General features: G+C 44.8%; 1 protein-coding gene across 1 annotated transcript in view; it reads left to right on the top strand.

The window, feature by feature from the left end:
- ACSL3 (acyl-CoA synthetase long chain family member 3) overlaps window positions 1-13291 on the top strand; it is a 57635-nt gene extending 44344 nt beyond the window's left edge. Inside the window, exons 12-16 of the mRNA XM_029933702.1 lie at window positions 1413-1487; window positions 2580-2771; window positions 4019-4133; window positions 5702-5859; window positions 10188-13291. Coding sequence (XP_029789562.1) covers window positions 1413-1487; window positions 2580-2771; window positions 4019-4133; window positions 5702-5859; window positions 10188-10345 — 698 coding nt within the window. The 3' untranslated portion in view covers window positions 10346-13291. The remainder of the gene's footprint in view (window positions 1-1412; window positions 1488-2579; window positions 2772-4018; window positions 4134-5701; window positions 5860-10187) is intronic.
- The last annotated feature ends 6185 nt before the right edge of the window (window positions 13292-19476 follow it).

The following is a 19476-nucleotide window of genomic DNA, read 5'->3' as shown; positions in this document are numbered from 1 at the left end:
TTCATAGTAGACTGTGATGCGTCGTCTAAAAACTATGTAGTGTTCCGGAGAAGAAGTTGAAGGACCGAGCGTTGGCTGCATTGTATACATTCATTTTCTTACATCAGCGAATAAATTTCTATTTGTGTAGGAGAATTAGCATGTTTTGTATAGTTGTTTAGGTGTGTATATTAAAGCTTAAACTCAGAAGTGGTCTGTTTAAGTGAGAGAGAACCTAGATTCCATTCAGGAAAATATAATTTCCAGGGTGTGAGAATATGAACGCCAGGGCAGTTTCCACGGGAGGGTGGCGGGCTGAGGAGGCAGCCCACCGTCCACGTGGTTCCCAGGTGAATCCCAAAGCGCCTTCTGCGTCTGTCCCTTTTATGGATGGTCGTTACTTTGCTTGTCCCTGCTAGGAAACGCTGCTTTGTATTTTCCCGGTTATGATGGATGCGCGAGCTGTTAACTGACCATTTCCCGGATTCGGCTGAGGGTTTCAGTGGTCCATTCCTGTGTCAGGTTTATCTTGCATTACCTCTGTACTTCCCTGTTTTCCGGGATCTTTTCTGTATTTTGGGAGCTACTGCTAAGTCCTGTTTTGCAGAAATAAACAGGCAATCTTAAATACCTGCATTTACGCTTCCTTTCTTCCGGGGATCCTTACATCTTCTGTTTTAAGATTCACGTTGAATGTGATTAATCACTTACACTTTATGTTGTAAATAAAAACAGCCTGTGAAGTATTAAAGATAAGCCTTTTATTTCTGGGTTGAATGTCCCTGAAGAGGAAACGTAACACAGTAGTGAGTCACAGCAGTGATGTGTGCTTTTCCCAGGTCCTTGTGAGTTAACCTTCGTCTCTAGCCTGGTCTCTGCACCCTCGCTGCGTGAATCTGAACAGATGATCGTGTACGCTGGTGTTGGGGAGGTTCTCTCCATGACATAGTGACGGGTGGGAGGGAGAAGGCAGCAGACCTGCAGAGCCGTCAGGTCTGATAAGAAAGTAGACTAGGTGTAGACCATCGTGGGCCGTCCTCCTTGTAAGACCGGGGCCCTGTGAGAGGCGTGAGCCCCGCGGGGGGACCAGACACGGTGGGTGGACGGGAGGCTCCGGGGGACCTGGGGCAGGCGTGGCCATCCCATGGGGCCCCACTTGTGCTGCCGGGAATGTGGGCCCTGTTGCTCCTGGAGATTCCACACTTTGGTGTAAAATAACCTTGGTTTTCAAATGTCCACAACCAATTCAGAATCCAGTCCCAGAACCCCGTGCGGGCCACACGGCTCGTGGCTTGCCAGTTCGTGACTCCTGCTTTTACAGATTCTCTGGAGGTGTCGGAGCTTTGGGAAAACTCATCGCTTTTGGTAATTTAGAAAAACAAAACCGTTTATTGACCACTACAATCACGTACCTGTTTTCTTTTGTGTCTCAGTGTGGGACTACAACACGGGCCGAGTGGGAGCACCATTAGTTTGCTGTGAAATCAAGTTGAAGAACTGGGAGGAAGGTAAGTCGCCTGTTCTCACCACGGAGCCTCGACTGGTGGAATGTCAGACCTTAAAATGAAAGTCGTGCTTCATTTTCTTCATTTTCTCCCTTATTTTAGAATACAGAAATTTCCACGAGTGCTTGTGCCTTTGTGATAGAACTGCTTTATCTGGAACCATGTAAATGGATTTTTTTTTTTTTGCTTGTTTTAGGGATGCTTCTGAAGAAATAGAATTGTTTACACCTTGCTTATTGTCTTACTACATAAATGCAAATAAGTATGGCAAAAACTTGAAGCCTGCTAAATGAATAATGTCAATAAATTAGAATGATCATAAGTTTATTGTATAGAAGCAAAACCACGAAATGTAATCTAGGACATGGAAGACTTTTACTTTTTTTTTCTTTTTCTTCTTTTCCCCTGAGGACTTCAATCTAAAGTCATCAAAAGGAAATTTTTACTCTAATTTCATAAAAATCTGTTGTTTGTGCCATTTAAATACTAATCACTTTTTAAAATTTATTTGTTTCAGTCAGTGTGTATACATGATCACTGACTGGATCAGATGCACTTCTTTTTTTGAAGTAAAGATTCTGAGGGTTTGATGCCATTTTCCACTTGCCTTTCAGCAGAATTAGTGAAAATGTTCAAAAAATTTAAACTTGGAATCATTCTGAAATTATCTGTAAGGCCTAAATCTTTCAAATATAGCGTATTTTGATTTTATACAGAGATGTGTTTCATGAAACACATGATTTAGCACTTCCATCAGATATGTAAGAATCTCTGTGGAATCCCTAAAGGAGTTTACCTGTGAGTCTAGGTAATTATTTAATGCCACAAGTGTTGGATTTTTGAGTGTAATTTTTTTCCCTTGGAATAGCAGCTTTAAATGCCTACACGCTTATGGTTCAGCAGCTGAAAATTTGTACCTCATTTTTATGTAACTGGGTTTTGCTCATTCGTACTGTCTGCCTTACTTCCTTTGGGAAATTCTCATCAGATTAGAATCTGATGTTCTTTCTTAGAAACTTTTAATAGTTTCAAAAATTCACACAATGTGTATAGGGATAAAAATGTTGAATTAACGCTAAATGTTTGTGTTTTTAGGTGGATACTTTAACACCGATAAACCGCACCCCAGGGGTGAAATTCTTATTGGTGGCCAAAATGTGACAATGGGCTACTACAAAAATGAAGCAAAAACAAAAGCTGATTTTTTTGAAGACGAAAATGGACAGAGGTGGCTCTGTACCGGCGATGTGGGCGAGTTTGACCCTGACGGTTGTTTAAAGATTATCGGTGAGCAATCTAATTTTTTTTTCCTGATACAAAAGAGGTAACTGTATATTTAGGGAAGCTGTTCAACAGTATGTATCTCTCTGCAGTGTTGCTGTGGCCTATTGTATTATTCCTGGAATAAACTTTTGTAGTAGGGACTGTGTTGAAGCTTTAAGGCATGACAATTTAGAAGGTCTCCAAATCTGTTCGGTAGCAGTGGTGATTTTAATTATTAGACAGCCGTCAGAGAATCACATTCTTAGTAGGAAATGTTCAGCTTCACGCACTCCTTGCTGTGCAGAGGTGACTGGACAGGGCTCTCTCCTGTGGAACCGTGTTGTGGCCTCGTCTGTGGGGATAAGGAAGGCCTGGCGGTTCGAGAATTGACCAAAGCGGCAAAGAATAGCTCCCGGCTTCCCGCTTACGTTCTTTTTCTCAGTTAAGAGCCTCTCTGTCCCAGTCGTGCCGCCTAGAAACCCGGGAGATGAGACTCTTCAGTCAGCCGCCCGTACCTTCCCCGTATCTACCCCGCTGGTGTGTCACGGGGAACTGCCGCAGGTCCCGTCTCTCACTCTCTGTGCCCTCTTCCCGGGGCGAGGCCTGCACTTTCTGCCACCCTACTGCAAGAGATTCCTCTCCGTTGATGTTGCGCTCCCTCCCTCAGCGCCCCCTCTCACGGGCCGGGGTCTTGGCCCTGGTCTCACTGGGTTCAGTGTGGCTCCGTTACCCGGGCCCCAGGTGGCGCCTCCGTCACCGGCGTGTCCTCCCCTCTGCCGCAGTCATTGAAGCGGACCCAGGTCTGTTCTTTACCAGAGCTCCTCCACGTGGTGGCCGCCATCTTCCCCCAGGGCCACGCTCAGGCCTCCCTCGAAGGACTCTTTCCAAATCGGATCCGAGAGGCTCGACCCCAGTGTCACCGTGCCGTCCTGACGTGATGTGTCCCCGCGTCCCGCTGCCCTGGGGGTGGCGAGTGAGCGTGCAGGTGGCGCTGCGGATTCTTTCCCTTCCTGGTGCTAACCTGTCCCGCACACATGCCTGTTCGGCAGAACAAACCGGAAGCCCTGATGATGGAGTCCCTTAGAAACTAATTTTCTTTTTTTATTTAGAATTTATTTAATAGTACAGAAATTAGGGTCTCTTTTTACTGTGTACTTTTTACCTTTAGCCTAACTATTGTAATGACCTGACCTGATAGCAGATGACTTCTGGAGTGGCCAGTACTCGTCTGTGTAAACGGTGTTCTGGTCTCCCTTGTGCTCCCTCCCCAGATCGTAAAAAGGACCTTGTGAAGCTCCAGGCAGGAGAGTACGTTTCTCTTGGGAAAGTGGAGGCAGCTCTGAAGAACCTGCCGCTCATAGATAACATCTGCGCGTACGCAAACAGGTAAGAAGTAGAATTCTTGCCGCTGCTTTTACTTAAGCGTTGTGTGTGCTTGTGACATTTCCCTCCCAGATGCATCTTCGTGGTCAAATGATACCAAGGACCCCCCTTCCTATCTGTCGTCTTTGGGAAAGGCCTCTTCTCGGCTCAGTCCTCCCTCGTGGTGCTTTCCTCCCCGTCCTGCTCCGTGTCCCTCTTTCCTGCTCTATACCTGCCTGCAGCGTCCTGGGGGCCAGAGAGGTGAAGAGAATCGGCCTCCGTCCTGCTGCCTCGGCCCGGGGACGCTTCCCAGAACCAGGCCAGCGCAGCAGGCCGTGAAGACGGGAGTTGGAGGAATGGGGTCAGCAAGCCAAACTCTGCTCAGCGCTTACTGCCCTGCTCTGAGTTGGGGCCCGGGCCGGGCCGAGGGCTTCTGCCTTAAGCGGTGTTAGGCTGTGGCTTATCACAGAGCGTCTCTAGTCCGTAATGATAATAGAGGCAGCTGGGAAGGCGAGTTTAAAGGAAAAAAATCCCCAGAAATGTAGTTTTGGGAAATGTGCCAGAATCCCAGCCTGGCACCGCGGTGTTCTGTGGGACAGTTATTCTCCAGTGTTCACGATCAGCTACTTTGCGGGCCTGGGAACCTCGCCCCAGCATTTGATAAAATGATTATGAAAAAATAGAATCTGCTGTCAGAAGAACCAACTTAGAAACTTTAGGGACTGTAAAGATACACTACACTGAATTATAAATGACTCTGCCCTTTAATTAGCTACGAGGTAACTTCTTTGGCGATGCTGCTGTTCCAGGTGTTACATGTGTGGTAGGAGCCAGACCGCCGCCCTCCTGCCGCTTCGTACTGCCGCGGGCAGGCCACCGAAGGCTCTGCCCCCAACTTCTCATGGCAACAGAAGAAAGAAATGAATAGAACCACATTACTTTGATTTGCTGCCAGTGTTTTCTAGACACAACTTTTTTTTAATGTTTATTTTTGAGAGAGAGAGAGAGAGAGAGAGGGAGAGTGAGTGAGAGTAAGAACGAGTTGGGGAGGGGCAGGGAGAGAGAGAGGCAGACACAGACTCCGAAGCAGGCTCCGGGCTCTGAGCTGTCAGCACAGAACCTGATGCGGGGCCCGAACTCGTGGACAGCGAGATCATGGCCTGAGCCAAAGTTGGACGCCAAACTCACTGAGCCACCTGGGTGCTCCATCTTTAGATGTAACTTCTGATTTACATTAGCTTTTATTTTTATTTAGCCAGGTGACGTGAATTGCTCATTTTTTAAAAGTAGATTTCCTAATGTTTGTAATTTTCTTTTAAAAGATGCATCCATGGAACTATTGATAACAGTCACACATACTTGACATTTGTCACGAAGCGTCAGGTTGGGGTGTGTATAGCGGTGAGCTCTGCCCGAGCACTAGCGCCGTGGCGAGCCGGGCAGGAGAGATGGCTGTCGTATGGCACAGAATCAGTGTGCGAGCACCAGATGCGCCCTGTGTGTCCCTTCAGGCGGTCCCGGGCTGACCACAGCAGCGCCCGCGTCCTTGGTAAGCACGGTTCCTCAGCCACGTTGTCCTTCCTGTCTCGCAGTTACCATTCCTACGTCATTGGATTTGTCGTGCCAAATCAGAAGGAACTCACAGAACTCGCCCGGAAGAAGGGACTGGAGGGGACGTGGGAGGAGCTGTGTAACAGCTGTGAGATGGAGAACGAGGTGCTCAAAGTGCTTTCCGAAGCTGCTGTCTCAGGTGAGCGAGGGTGAGGCGGACCGTGAGGACCGAGCGGCGAGAGCGCTCGGATGTCGTATCCCGGGGCTCGGGTGAGGCCATTTCCTCCTGTCTCCCTGCCGTGGGATGGAGGCCCGTGCTGGTCAGGCCCGCGGCCTGGCGCGCCCGCAGGACTCCCACGTCCCCGCTCCCGTGGCTGACGTGCGTGGACCGGGAGGCCCTGGTCTCTGCGGCTTCCGTCCTCTGGGCTGGCCCTTGCCCTGCTTACCTCAGCTGTTTCCACCCTGGACTGTCCACGACTCTCTTCTTGTGTTTTCTACGTGTTACCGCACTAGGAGCTGCCTACGGGGACAGGTCCTGCAGCCTGTTGGTGCGTGGCGGGGGTGGGGAGGGGCTGCAACGAGACTGGACACCCTGGGTGGTTCTGCCTTTGGCTGCTGAGGAATAACGCTGCTCTGAACGCTCAGATACAGGTTTCGTGTGGGCACGCTCCGTTCCCCTGGGAAGGTCCTCAGGGGTGCGGTTGCGAGGCCTGTGTTAACCTCAGGTTGAACCTTTTAAGGAAGTACCAGACTGTTTACCAGAATATTTTTCCCCAAAGATTTCCCAAACTGTTTTCTAAAACGGTGACGTGCTCTTAGCCTTCCCACCAGCACTGGGGTCCTGTTTCCCTGCAGCCTCTCGCCACTTGATGGTTACTGTTCGTCCCTTGGACTCTGGCCATGGGGGGGGGGGGGGAGGAAGTATTGTGTCTTGTGGTTTTGATTTACATTTTCCTGGTGGCTAGTGGTGTTGAGCATCCTTTCTTGTATTCATTAACCATTGTATATCTTCTCTAGAGAATGTCTGTTCAGATCCTTTGCTCACTTTTTTACATGGAATTGCCTTTTTCTTACTGAGTCGTGCAAGTTCTTTATATATTCCAGACACAGGCCTTTATCAGATAAGCAGTTTCTAAGTGGGTTGTGTTTTTACTTTTTTTTAATGTTTATTTTATTTTGTGAAAGAGAGAGAAAGAGAGGGAGAGAGAGAACAAGAACAAGTGGCGGAGGGGCAGAGAGGAGGAGACAGAATCCCAAGCAGGCTCCGCCCTGTCAGCACAGAGCCCCCCCCCCCCCCCCCCCCCCCCCCCCCCCCCCCCCCCGGGGCTTGATCCTGTGAACTAGGAGATTGTGATCTGAGTTGAAATCAAGAGTAGGACGCCTAAGGGACTGAGCTACCCAGGCGTCCCTGTGTTTTTACTTTTTTTTCATGGTATCCTTTGAAGTACAAGAGTTTTAATTTTGAAAAGATACAATTTGTTTCCCTTTTGTCGCTTGTGCTTTTGGTGCCACATCTGAGGAACCGCCTCATCCGAGTCACTGACCTGTGTTTCATTCTAAGAGCTTCATACTTGCAGCTCTTACATTGAGGGCCGTGATCCATTTGAGCGCGAGCGGGGGAGGGGCAGAGAGAGGGAGACGCAGAATCCGAAGCAGCTCCAGGCCCTGAGCCGTCAGCACAGAGCCCGACACGGGGCTCGAACTGACAGACCACGAGACCATGACCTGAGCCAAAATCGGATACCTAACCGACTGAGCCACCCTGTGCCCCTCCTGTAAGTTAAGTACAGTGACATAGAGTTAGTTTTTTAAATCCCTATTATGAGAGAGAATAAAAAGGAAGAAAAACGTAAATCGTTGCTCTAACATACGTACAAACACAAACTAAAGAAGAACTGTTCACTTTACGCTGCTCGCTGCTCCGACTGGTCATGCGGCGCTCGCTGCCTTCACTCTCCCGAGTCGAGGAGATGCACTGTAGGCCTGACGTGCTCTGTGTCAGGTCACAGGGTCCGGTGCCACGCGGGGGGAGGTTGGACACCTGAACCGTGGTCTCCAGGGCCGGGCTCCTGCCCCTTGAGTCCCGAGGCCCGGGCCTGGCTGCTCCTGCTAACTGTGCTTTTTCCTCTAGCAGAGCTCTCCTGAAATCGCTTTTTTGTTTTTGTTTTTTTAAACTTTTTTGTTAAAGTTTTTTTTTTAAGTTTGTTTATTTTGAGAACACAAACCTAGGAGGGGCAGAGGGAGAGGGAGTGAGAATCCTAAGCAGGCTCTGCACTAATAGCCTGATGTGTGGGGCTCGAACTCAGAAACTGCGAGATCATGACCAAAGCTGAAGTTAAGAGTCAGACGCTTAACGGACTGAGCCACGCAGGCGCCCCACTGTTGCAAGCGTTTTTACCTCAGCACCCGAGGTTCCTTGTCTCGCCGCTTCGGGGAGTGCAGGGTGGACACAGAACGGGCAGCAGGCTGACGTGTATTCGGGTGTAAGGTCAGAAAGGAAGACTAGTAGGAAAGCTCTTTACAGAGAGGACACTTGAAAGTCAGTGCCCGCAAGAATAGGCGAGGGTCAGCCGTCCCTAGTCAGGCCCCACCCTCCCTGGCTGGAGAGCTCTAGGTGCTGCCTCGTCCAGTCCTGATTCCGCTGTGTGAGGGGCGCTCTGTGGCCCTAACATTCCTTGTGGGTCCTATGTTTTATGGTCTTCTAGTTACTTCTAGTCGGGTCTTCAGTCAGATTCCTGAGTGGGAACCTGAGGGGGAGTAGGCGGGGGCCTCTTCCACTCTGAAGAGGAGCCCACATCCGAGGGGGTTTGCCGCGGTCCGCGCTCCTAGCCTTGTTCCAGAGCGTGTGTTTTCTCCCGCACCAGGGACCTCAGGTCCTGACCCTTCCCTCTCTGCCTACTGAATCCTGGCTTTTCCTATCAATCCACTTCTGAAATAGTCTTAATCCTTGAAGAAGAAAACCATGTTATGTCAGTGTTTCTGTTTACAAATTAAAATGGATGTATCTCTTTTGTTCCCGAGGCACTTATATCTTCAGTATAGTGAACGAGTGTGCGTGGCTTTACCTTTCACCTCTTCATCCTTGTCAGATTGTGTGCCACTCGAGAACAGAAACTGTTACTGTATTTAAAAAAGATATTTTTTAACATTTATTTAGTATTGAGAGACAGAGCTGAGCAGGGGAGGGGCAGAGAGAGAGGGAGACACAGACTGAAGCAGGCTCCAGGCTCTGTGCTGTCAGCCCGACGTAGGGCTCGAACTCACAAACGGCAAGATCATGGCCTGAGCTGAAGTCGGACGCATAACTGACTGAGCCACCCAGGCGCCCTGTACTTCTGTGTTTTTTAAAGAGTGCTTAGTAAAGCGCTCTACACAGTAATTTTTTTTAAGGAATACTTGTTGAACGAATGCTGAAAAGTAAGTTCTTTTTACTAAGGAAATGTGTTCGTTCAAAACAACATCTCCCTTTACCCCTCCCTATCTCCGTTCCTCCGTTTCCTTCCCCATCCCTCTCTCCCTCTCCCGCCCTCTGCTATTGAGAATTTCCTGGGATCCAAAAGTGTGATAGGAACACAATAGGGGGCAAACATTCTGTCCTCATAGCTTATGCTGGTTCGATGACCAGGTTCTCTTTAAACTTTATTTTTTAGTTTCTAAAGTGATTATGCTCCTTATAATAAACTCAAAGCAAATAGGTGTGTGACCTTTGCATTTCCTTAATCCTAGATCTTAGCCCCCAGAGGTACCTGGTTTAGAGTTTGGTGTGTATCCCACTTGTCCTGAATATCTAGACGCGTAACATTTATCTAGTATTAAAAAAAAAAAGCCACCTATTTTTAGCCTAACAACACATTGCAAATGTCTTTATACACCCATGCTATATAAATCTAACTCATTTTTTTAATGTTTTATTTATTTTTGATAGAGAGAGAGACAGAGCATGAGAGGGGGAGGGGCAGAGAGAGGAGACACAGAACCGGAAGCAGGCTCCAGGCCCTGAGCTAGCTGTCAGCACAGAGCCCGACGCAGGGCTCGAACCCACGAACGTGAAATCTGACCTGAGCCAAAGCCGGAGACTTAACCGACTGAGCCACCCAGGCGCCCTAGATCTAACTCATTTTTAATGAATGAATTATATTCCATTTAATGCCTATATATTTTTGACTTGGGGCTTGATCTCATGATTGTGAGTTGTGAGATCATGACCTGAACTATGTCTGATGGTAACTGACTGAGCCATTTGGGTGCCCTGTATGCGTGTATCTTAACTTACTCTAACTCATTCTACTGGCAGTCAGAGTTTTAAAATAGCGTTTTGCTATTACAATTCTCATACATATCTATTTTATTTTTACTTCTAGACTTTTTGAGGGATGGATTGTTGCAAGAGAGATTTGAGGGATGTTGGTGTTGTGCATTTTGATGGATGCCCAAACACTGCGGAAGTTACACTGTTCGCTGAGAATTATAATGGTTCATTTTGCATCCCTTTGCATTTATGTTTTTTTATTCTTTCCCCCCTCTCAGCAAGTCTAGAAAAATTTGAAATTCCAGTAAAAATTCGTTTGAGCCCTGAACCGTGGACCCCCGAAACTGGTCTGGTGACCGACGCCTTCAAGTTGAAACGCAAAGAGCTTAAGACACATTACCAGGCGGACATTGAGCGGATGTATGGAAGAAAGTAGCTCTTCCCTCTCGGCCCGGGTTGCTCCAGGAGCTCGGATCAAATAGGAAAATACTTGAAGTGCGTGTCTCCAGTTGTGAGGCAAACCCCACTCTTCATATTAGAACCTAAACTGTTACTTCTCATGACGTCGCCATTTTTACTGACAGGATTAGTAAAACGTTAAGACAGCAAACTGGTGTCTGTCTCTTCTTTCTTCCCTCTTTCCAACTTACCTTCCCACCTAGGACTGCACTTGTCAGCATGAGGACTTTCTGAATCATTTTGGGGAACGGTGATTTTAAGACCTCAAGTTTTTAAACATGATTTATATGTTCTGTATAATGTTGAGTTTGTAACTTTTTAAAGTTTGGATGTATAGAGGGATAAATAGGAAATATAAGACTTGGTTATTTGGGGGGCTTTTTTACTTACAGTATTTAAAAACGCAAGGGTATGGATGTGAAATTATGTAAATTCAGATGCTTATGAATCGAATCATTGTTGAACAAAAGATTTGTTGCTGTGTAATTATTGTCTTGTATGCATTTGAGAGAAATAAATATACCTACACTTACGTTTTAAGAAATTGAGACCTTGTGAATATATGCCTGATAGCGTCTTCTTTATATATTTATTTTTTATTAGGGAAGTTTGGTTGGTGCTGCGTAACAGAAACTCGCACTGGGGCGTTAGGTCAGCGGTGAAGACGGCAGGCACAGCCCCCTCGGAATGGGCAGGGTCTTCTAGGTGGCTTCGGAAATAGGAGATTATCTAAGCTTTTTTTTTTTTTTTTGAAGCATTGGTAAAAGTTGGGGTGGAATTTAAAACACAAAGCATAGAAATCTATTCTTTATTTCATCAACCATATGTACACTGAGTTGTCTATATTTACAACACATCAATCCTGGAAAGTTATTCTATCCACTCCTGTACTTTTAGTCAAGATGCGTAATCCTATCTCATTTCAAAATTAGGATTTTTTCTCTTGATCGTTTGCACTGGGAGTGAGTGTGTGTGTGTGTGTGTGTCTGTCTCAGTGACTGTTGGCAGCTTATTAAAAAAGCACCTTACCCTTTCTGTGAAACAGAAAATGAAAACATGTAGAGTGCTTCTGATAATTGGCATTCTTACTAAGATACATGATAATTTAATTAACTTTATACCGAGGTGACTTACGATTTAATTTGTAGGTTTTTGTGTGACTGTAGGAGTCATTTTTGATTCCAGAAACAATGCTTGTATGATAAGTCTTTTCATGTATGTTGCTTGCCTCCTGTTACTTGAGCATTATCAAGAGTAATATGCATCAGTGAAGGAAGGTGTGTTCAAATCAAGACTTAAAAAACATAGAGACTGTGTTTTTTATGTCATATTGGCTATTTTCTTGCTTCTCAGTTACTTTAGGCATCAAAAGACCAAAAAAAAAAAAAAAAAGTTAGGAACGTAGGCCTGTGTAGGATAGCGGGGTGTTGAGACCCAGGGCCCTAAGACTCAGTCACGTCACATTCATGTCCTGTTTGGAGACATTACAAAACGGTGTTCGGTTTTGAACTTGTCTTGTATTTGTGTCTCTTTGTATTATGTTTGGAGTGCGTTTCTCCTTGTCATTGTTTAAATTTTCATAAACTTTGGGAAACTTGCCAAGATGTTAAACTACGAAAGAAATGAAATGGGACATATCAGGATGTTGTGATCTAAAAATGAAGTCGGGGTGCATGGAGAATCTTTCTGATGCCTGATCTTTAGTATAACTATTTGCTTTCAAATGACTTTTGAGAAGTTGTATTTAGGAAAAAAGATGGTGGTTCAAAGGAGAGAGAGCAATGTAATTGTCACTTGAAACAGCTTCCAATGAATACGCAGCTTACCGCGGGTTCCGAATAAAAGTTGCTTCTTTTCGGAAGCATTGATGAAGGCTGGTTTAATCTGCATGAACTTCTATTTTTCTTATTTCTTATAATTCCTGTGAGTCCTAAAATGTCCAATGCCAGGTGTCAAATCCACAGCAAAATGTGAAATTAAGTGAGCATAATCTGCTTTCAAAGTACTCTAGGATGTATTTTAAAAATAATATATTTTAATATTACCCTTTCAAAAAGAAACGGTTGGTTTGAAAACCAAAACAACGGTAATTTTATTATACAAAATACCAGCTTAGTCAACATGCCTGGGAAGAAAAAGTCTGAAGAGTTTCAAAATAAGTTACTAAATCCAATACCTCTGAAAATAGACTATAGATCCTTAAAGAATGATTCCAAAGAACTTGTTTTCTGGAAAGAAGTTACATCAGAATTCTTCAGCCTTTCCTGTTTGTTACAGTAAGTCGTGCGCTCCCCCCTCGCACGGCGTCCCCACCTCCCCTGCTGGGATTTTTTTAGCCTCAACTTTATTAACAAGTTTTTACTGACCACAAAATAAAACTTAAAGTGGTCTCTACTTTATAAGTACTGCTTTGTTTTTAAAGAATGGATCTGATATCCATGGTGTTCTCTAAAGCCTGCGATTTTTTCAGCAATGTTTAAAAATAGATTATCTTGGAATCACTTTTTGCTGGTAAAATCAAAAAGTTTTACAGTTTTTAAGCAGTTATTCCGATACAACTTTAAAACTTAAAATCTCTTGAGTTTTCTTTTGTAAGAGAATTAGGTACTAGGTACATCTGTGATGTTCTAAAGGGGACCCACTTTAAGTGTATACAAATTGGACACTGAAATGTAATGCGTCCTTTCTCTATACTTGACAGTTGATTATTCACTGTGAGTTCATCTTCTGTGTATTCTTGTCATTGCTGTTTTCCACCTGGGGAAGTGTACATCATAAAAAGCAACATGGCCTCGTGGTAGACTATTCATTTGTAACTTGACACCAAGTGTGGAGAATAAAGATATGTAAAAAGTTTCTGATTATGAAAACTCAATATTCTGTTTTATTCAAAAACTATAATAAAGTCAAACGTTAATTCACATTCCTGAAATACTTGTTGAAAAAGGAGTTTGGGGAATTTTCTTTCTTGGCCTAGCCAATCCGTTTGAAGGGAAAATTTTTTTTCATGTTTTATTTTTTAGAGTGGGGGAGGGGCAGGGAAGGGGGAGGTACAGAATCCAAAGCAGGCCCCAGGCTCTGAGCTGTCAGCACGGAGCCTGATGTGGGACTTGAACCCACGAACTGCGAGATCATGACCTGAGCCGAAGTTGGACACTTAACTGACTGAGCCCCTTAGACGCCCCAGGAATTTTTTTTAATTTTAATTTTTAGAAATCCTCTTAATCCACTTTGCTTCCTATAGCATTCTTCTGTTCTACCTCCCTCTAACCCTTCCGGATGCCTCCTTTCCATGCTGGTTTTGACTCTGCAGATGCTGTTGTGCTCATAAAATGTTTTCTACACATAATATTCACGTTGCATGACGTGTTGATAAAATTTGCAGGGTGGGGGAGGGGATTAAAAGCAACATGGCAGCCATAAATCAAGGTCCTATGCCAACATTTAACCCTGTAATTGTGGAAGAATTCCATCCTGCCACGCTGTCTCCAAGACCAACCCTTCCCTGTCTTCAGCGCCCACTTGATGTTTGTTTCTGACAAACCCGGGTATGTGGACCTTTCAACGAATTTAGACTAACTTCTATAAAAGCAGGTGGTTGTATGGAATTCTGCAACTGTAACCAAGAGGATCTTAGCAGCTTCAGTGTGTTTTCATATCAACTTAGATAAAACTGTGCCTCATTGCCCTGCCATTAACTCAGATTGTTATTTTAAACATTAGGTAGCTTCATACTTCCACCACACTAACACCTGTAATTTTACCATAAGGCAGGTGGATATTGTCATGGAAAGATTATTCTGATACACCGTATAAAAACATTACATGTATATAGCCTGACTTAAGTAACACGTTATCAGTCTGACCCCCCCCCCCGCCCCCGCCCCCACAAACAAAACCAAAGCTGGTCTCTGGTTCTAAGCGGTCTACTTACAAGCATGTACACTCCAAGGGCACATCTCAAATAATGGTCCGTGGTCCCCTGAGTGGGCACTCAATAGCTTTTCTTGAGTGAATTAAAATGTTGAAAGTATAACCCCAATGCACATATGTGTCTGTGTCTAACGTTACATGCATTTCGCTAGTTCAGACTTTTCAAAAACACTTGCCAGCAAAACCCCAATAGCATCCTTGTTTATAGATAACCTTTGATACTGACTTGGTGGGTTTCACTCAGAAGCAACTTTACATTTGGCGATGCCTTGTTAAATTAATCCTCAGTTCCTTATGGAGAAAAATTACTCTCCTGCTGACTTCTAGGTTATGCAATAACATGGGCTCCCCGATTGAAGCGTTTCCTGAATGATTATTTTATAGAAATAGGGTTTCTGTCTAGGGGCTTTTTTGATGCTGAAGGTTTTTCTGCATCCAAGGTTTTTAAGATTTTCTCTCTAGAATGTGTCCTCTGGTAAGAGAGGGAGGAGTTGCAAGTTTTCCTCCCTATCTGCCCTCACAGGGTTTCTTCATAGAAATCCCAGCGTGAGCTTTACAGTTTAATCAAAGGCAAGCCACAAGTGAAGATTTTCCTACGATTTCCTACATTTGTGGAGTTCCCCCAGTATAAATGCTTTGATATTGACTAAAAGACACATTATAGCTAAAGATTTTCCCACTTCTTCACATTTTTTAAACTTGTATGAATACTCACATGCTGAGTGTGGGGGGGTGTCCCTGAGGATTGTCTGTATTTTACAGCCATCCTACCTGTACTTCCACGTGTTAAGCCAGCAGTTCGTTTTCAGGACCTCTTTCGATCTGAAAGAAATTACTGACTAAATTATCGAGGACCTTAGAAAACTTTAACTTAGGTGGCTTACATCTCGGTATTTTAAAAATCAGACTTTTTCTTTCAAAAATGTTCGTGCTTCACTATGAAGCATGAGTTTTAAAATCACTCGTTTCAGTTTTCCTGAGCGACCGTAGTCTTGTTAAGAATTTTTAAGTGTGAGGCAGGAGTAGGGTTCATAGGGAGGGGTATGTACCTTCTCCGATCCCAGACCCCAGCGTCCCACTGGGGAAGAAGCACCGTAGCTGTCAGACCGCCGCTGTGAAATACCTGCTCTGTGATACTGCCAAGCTGCATAGACATCCACACGGGTGAAAACCCGACCACCGTGTGGCCCAAATTATGTGATGCACCAGCTTCCAAATATCATTTATAAACATGCAGTTCCAGTGCCCTTACCCTTGGTTTACTCTCATGGCCACATTCTGGGTGTCGTCAGCCCTCAGAAGGACTCCGGGTCTGAAATGAAGACCGAAGCTCCGAGATCAGCAGATGGCTTTAACAGGTCTGGGGAGGGATGCCCAGATGGGGCTGGACAAACACCTCCACTGTGGAGTTCTTTAAAGACCATCAACTGGAAACAGCCTAAATGCCCTAATGTCTAAATAGCTCTAAATATCATAGAACACCCATTTAATCATATGAGCAACTTCTTATATCATGTGTGTGTGTTATGTATATTGCATAAAGAAAAGCCTAGAAAGAAATGTGCCAACATGGTGGTGGTGGTGAAATTGCAGCTAACTTATTTTTCTCCTTATGCTTTTCTTTACTATTTTGTTTGCAATGGCATCATAAAACTACTACCACCATAAAAATCCAAATTTGTGACAATAGCTTAAACCTTTATTTTTCTTATCCCAGCAAAATCGATACTTTTTAAAGCTTTTTATCACAACTATTTTTAAGTTTATTTTGAGAGAGAAAATCCCCAGCAGGCTCTGCACTGTCAGCACTGAGCCTGACGTGGGGCTCGATCCCAAGATTGTGAGATCATGACCTGAGGTGAAATCCAGAGTCAGATGCTTAACCACTGAGCCACCCATATGTATTTTAATGAGAGAGAGAGTTGGGGAGAGGGGTGGAGGGAAAGAGAGATCCCAAGCAGGCTCCACACTCAGCACGGGAGCCCGATTCGGGGCTCCATCCCATGACCCTGGGATCACATGACCTGAGCCAAAATCAAAGAGTTGGACACTCAACCAACTGAGCCACCTAGGAGCCCCCCAAATTAATAACTTTTAAGAAAAAAAGTCTTGAAATTATCTCATGTTTTGGCAAAAGCCAGAAAATGTTTTATTTTGTGAACTCCCTGTACTTATATCAGTGTATTAGTTTCCTAGGGCCGCTGTCACAGAATGCCACAAAGTGGGTGACTTACAAGAGAAATCTGTTCCCTCCCAGTTCTCCAGGCCAGAGGTCTGAAGCCAAGGTGTGTTGGCTTGGCCATGTTCATTCTGAAACCTGTCAGAGAATTCTTTCTTGCCTCTCTCCAGCCACTGGGGGCTTGTCATGTTTGGCCTTCCTTGGTGTATAGATTCATCTCTCCAATCCTGCACAAGCCATTTTCCCTGTGTCTTCCTACCATCCTCCTTCTGTGTGCATCTGTGTGTCCAAACGTCCCCCATACATAAGGACACGGTCAGATTCAGGTCCACCCTCGTGACCGTATTTTAACCTGATCTCTGCAAACACCCTCCCTTCAAATAAGGTCCCATTCTGAGGTACAAGGAGTTAGGGCTTCAAAATATGTTTTTTTTTTTTTCTCGAGGGGTTGAGGGGGCACCCAGTTCATCTCATAACCAATTTTTTGGAAAGCATGCTTCAAATTATACTCTATCAATTTTGTTCTGTTTATAATGCGGTATTTGAGTACCTCCCTGTCTTCTTGCATTAAAAGTGTTTCCCTCCCTGATTTGTATATCTTTATTTCCACATTATCAATCCTCTTGACTGCCTCACTCCTCAATTTGAATTTTCCTTTTTATGTGGAACTTCTGTCTCCATAGAGCTCTTTTCAAACATTTTTATGTATATTTAATAGATGTTTCTTCTTTTTAATGTAGAAGTTTCTCAGTGTCTCTGGTCAGTTAGTATATATTTTTTCAGACCACTCATTTACAAAAAAGTAGATAAATTGAACTAATCTTTTGTTTTTATTTTTTTTAATGTTTCTTTATTTTTGAGAGACAGCGTGAGCAGGGGAGGGGCAGAGAGAGAGGGAGACATAGAATTCGAAGCAGGCTCCAGGCTCTGAGCTGTCAGCACAGAGCCCGACTCGGGGCTCAAACCTGGAAACCATGAGAACATGACCTGAGCCAAAGTCGGCCGCTTAACAGACTGTGCCACCCAGGTGCCCTGAACTAATCTTTTATTTTTATTTTTTATTTTTTTTAAATGTTCTTTTATTTATTTTTGAGAGACAGAGAGAGACAGTTGGAGCAGGGGAGGGGCACAGAGAGAGAGGGAAACACAAAATCCGAAGCAGGCTCCAGGCTCTGAGCTAACTGTCAGCACAGAGCCTGACGTGGGGCTTGAACCCACGAACCGTGAGATCATGACCTGAGCTGAAGCTGGACCCTCAACTGACTGAGCCACCCAGGCGCCCCTGAACTAATCTTTTAAAACAGCTTTCTTGAGAAATGGAAAATCAGAAGACATGCTTTCCTCTGATCTTTGTTTTAAGTTATTTTTATTTAATTTGAGAGAGCAAGCAGGGGAAAGGCTGTGAGAAAGGAGAGAGAATCTGAAGCAACCACCACACCGTCAGCACAGAGCCTTACGTGGGGCTTGAACTCATAAACCATGAGATCATGACCCAATGGGCCACCCAGGTGCTCCCTTTCCTCTGATCTTTTTCCTGAAAGTTGCTCAGTGTATCTTTGCCTTTTTGTTTTGTTTTTGGATGATTTTCTGGTTCTTGCCCCTGGGTGTTGTGCCTGCCATCCCTCTGCTCTGCTTCAAGGCCAGTGGCCAGCCCCTATGGGAGGATTGCCCCAATGTCCTTTAAAGACATGGCCTCTGGCTCCATCCCTATTGAGAGACGCTTTAAAAACAAAAACAAAGGTTGTACTTGGAAGTAATTTCACTTATAAAGATTGATATCAGCGTTTAAGGTTTATTCATATTTCAGAGACAGAAAGAGACAGAGCCTGAGGTGGGGGAGGGGCAGAGAGAGAGGGAGACACAAAGTCCGAAGCAGGCTCCAGGCTCTGAGCTGTCAGCACAGAGCCCGACACGGGGCTCGAACCCACAGACCATGTGATCATGACCTGACCTGAAAGTTGGACGCTTAACCGACTGAACCACCCAGGTGCCCCTGATATCATAGGTTTTAAAGAATTGCTTAGTTAACATAATTAGTGAATGGATACTTGTTATAAAATTTCTAGGAATTCAGAAATATATACTAAAAATGAAAATCCTTCTTAGAGTTTTTTGACAGCTCGGTATGGGCTGAGTTACACCTGCCACAATTCATGCGCAGATGCCCTGAACTGTCCTCAGAACCTTAGAGACTGGTATTTGGAGACAGGGCTTTTAAAGATGTCACTGAAGGAAAGCAAGGTCCTTAGAGTGGGCACTAACCCAATATGGATTAGTCGCCTTGTAAGAAGGGGATGGGGACAGAGACACACAAGGAAGACTGTGACAAGACTAGCAGAAGGAGAACACGCCGCCGCTGATGCATTAATCTCAGCCTTCCAGCCTTCAGAATCGGGACAAAACTGACTTTTATTGAGTGAGCTTCCCAGTGTGTGATATGTGTTATAACAGCCTTAGCAAACCAATACACAACCGAATTGGACCATGATATCTATTCTGTAACTCGCCTTTTTTCATTGAGGACACATATTGGGTATCTTCCTAAGTTAGTATGCAGAAATTGATCTAACTAATAAATTGATCTTTTTAATCACTACATAGTTTTCCACAGCATGGTTGTATTAATCATAGTACTTAATCATTCTTTCATTACTGGGCATCTAGTTTACTCCAATGTTTACCACTAGAATCGGGGTGACTGCAAAGAGCCCTTAGTAACAATGTTGGGCATAAGTGAAAACTCATGTAGAGGATTGCTCTGGAATAGTGGATCCACTAAAGCAAACCTCAGAAGTCTTGTGGGCACCTGGGTGGCTCAGTCGATTGAGGGTCCAACTTTGGCTCAGGTCATGATCTCAAGGTTCGTGGGTTCAAGCCCCGTATGGGGCTCTGTGCTGACAGCTCAGAGCCTGGAGCCTGCTTCGAATTCTGTGCGTCCCTCTCTCTCTGCCCCTCCCCTGCTCATGATCTATCTCTCTCTGTCTTTCAAAAATAAA

This window comes from Suricata suricatta, chromosome 3 (genome assembly GCF_006229205.1).
Source record: "Suricata suricatta isolate VVHF042 chromosome 3, meerkat_22Aug2017_6uvM2_HiC, whole genome shotgun sequence".
NCBI lineage: Eukaryota > Metazoa > Chordata > Mammalia > Carnivora > Herpestidae > Suricata > Suricata suricatta.
Note: the sequence above shows the minus strand (reverse complement) of the source record. Positions and strands in the feature narration are given on the sequence as shown.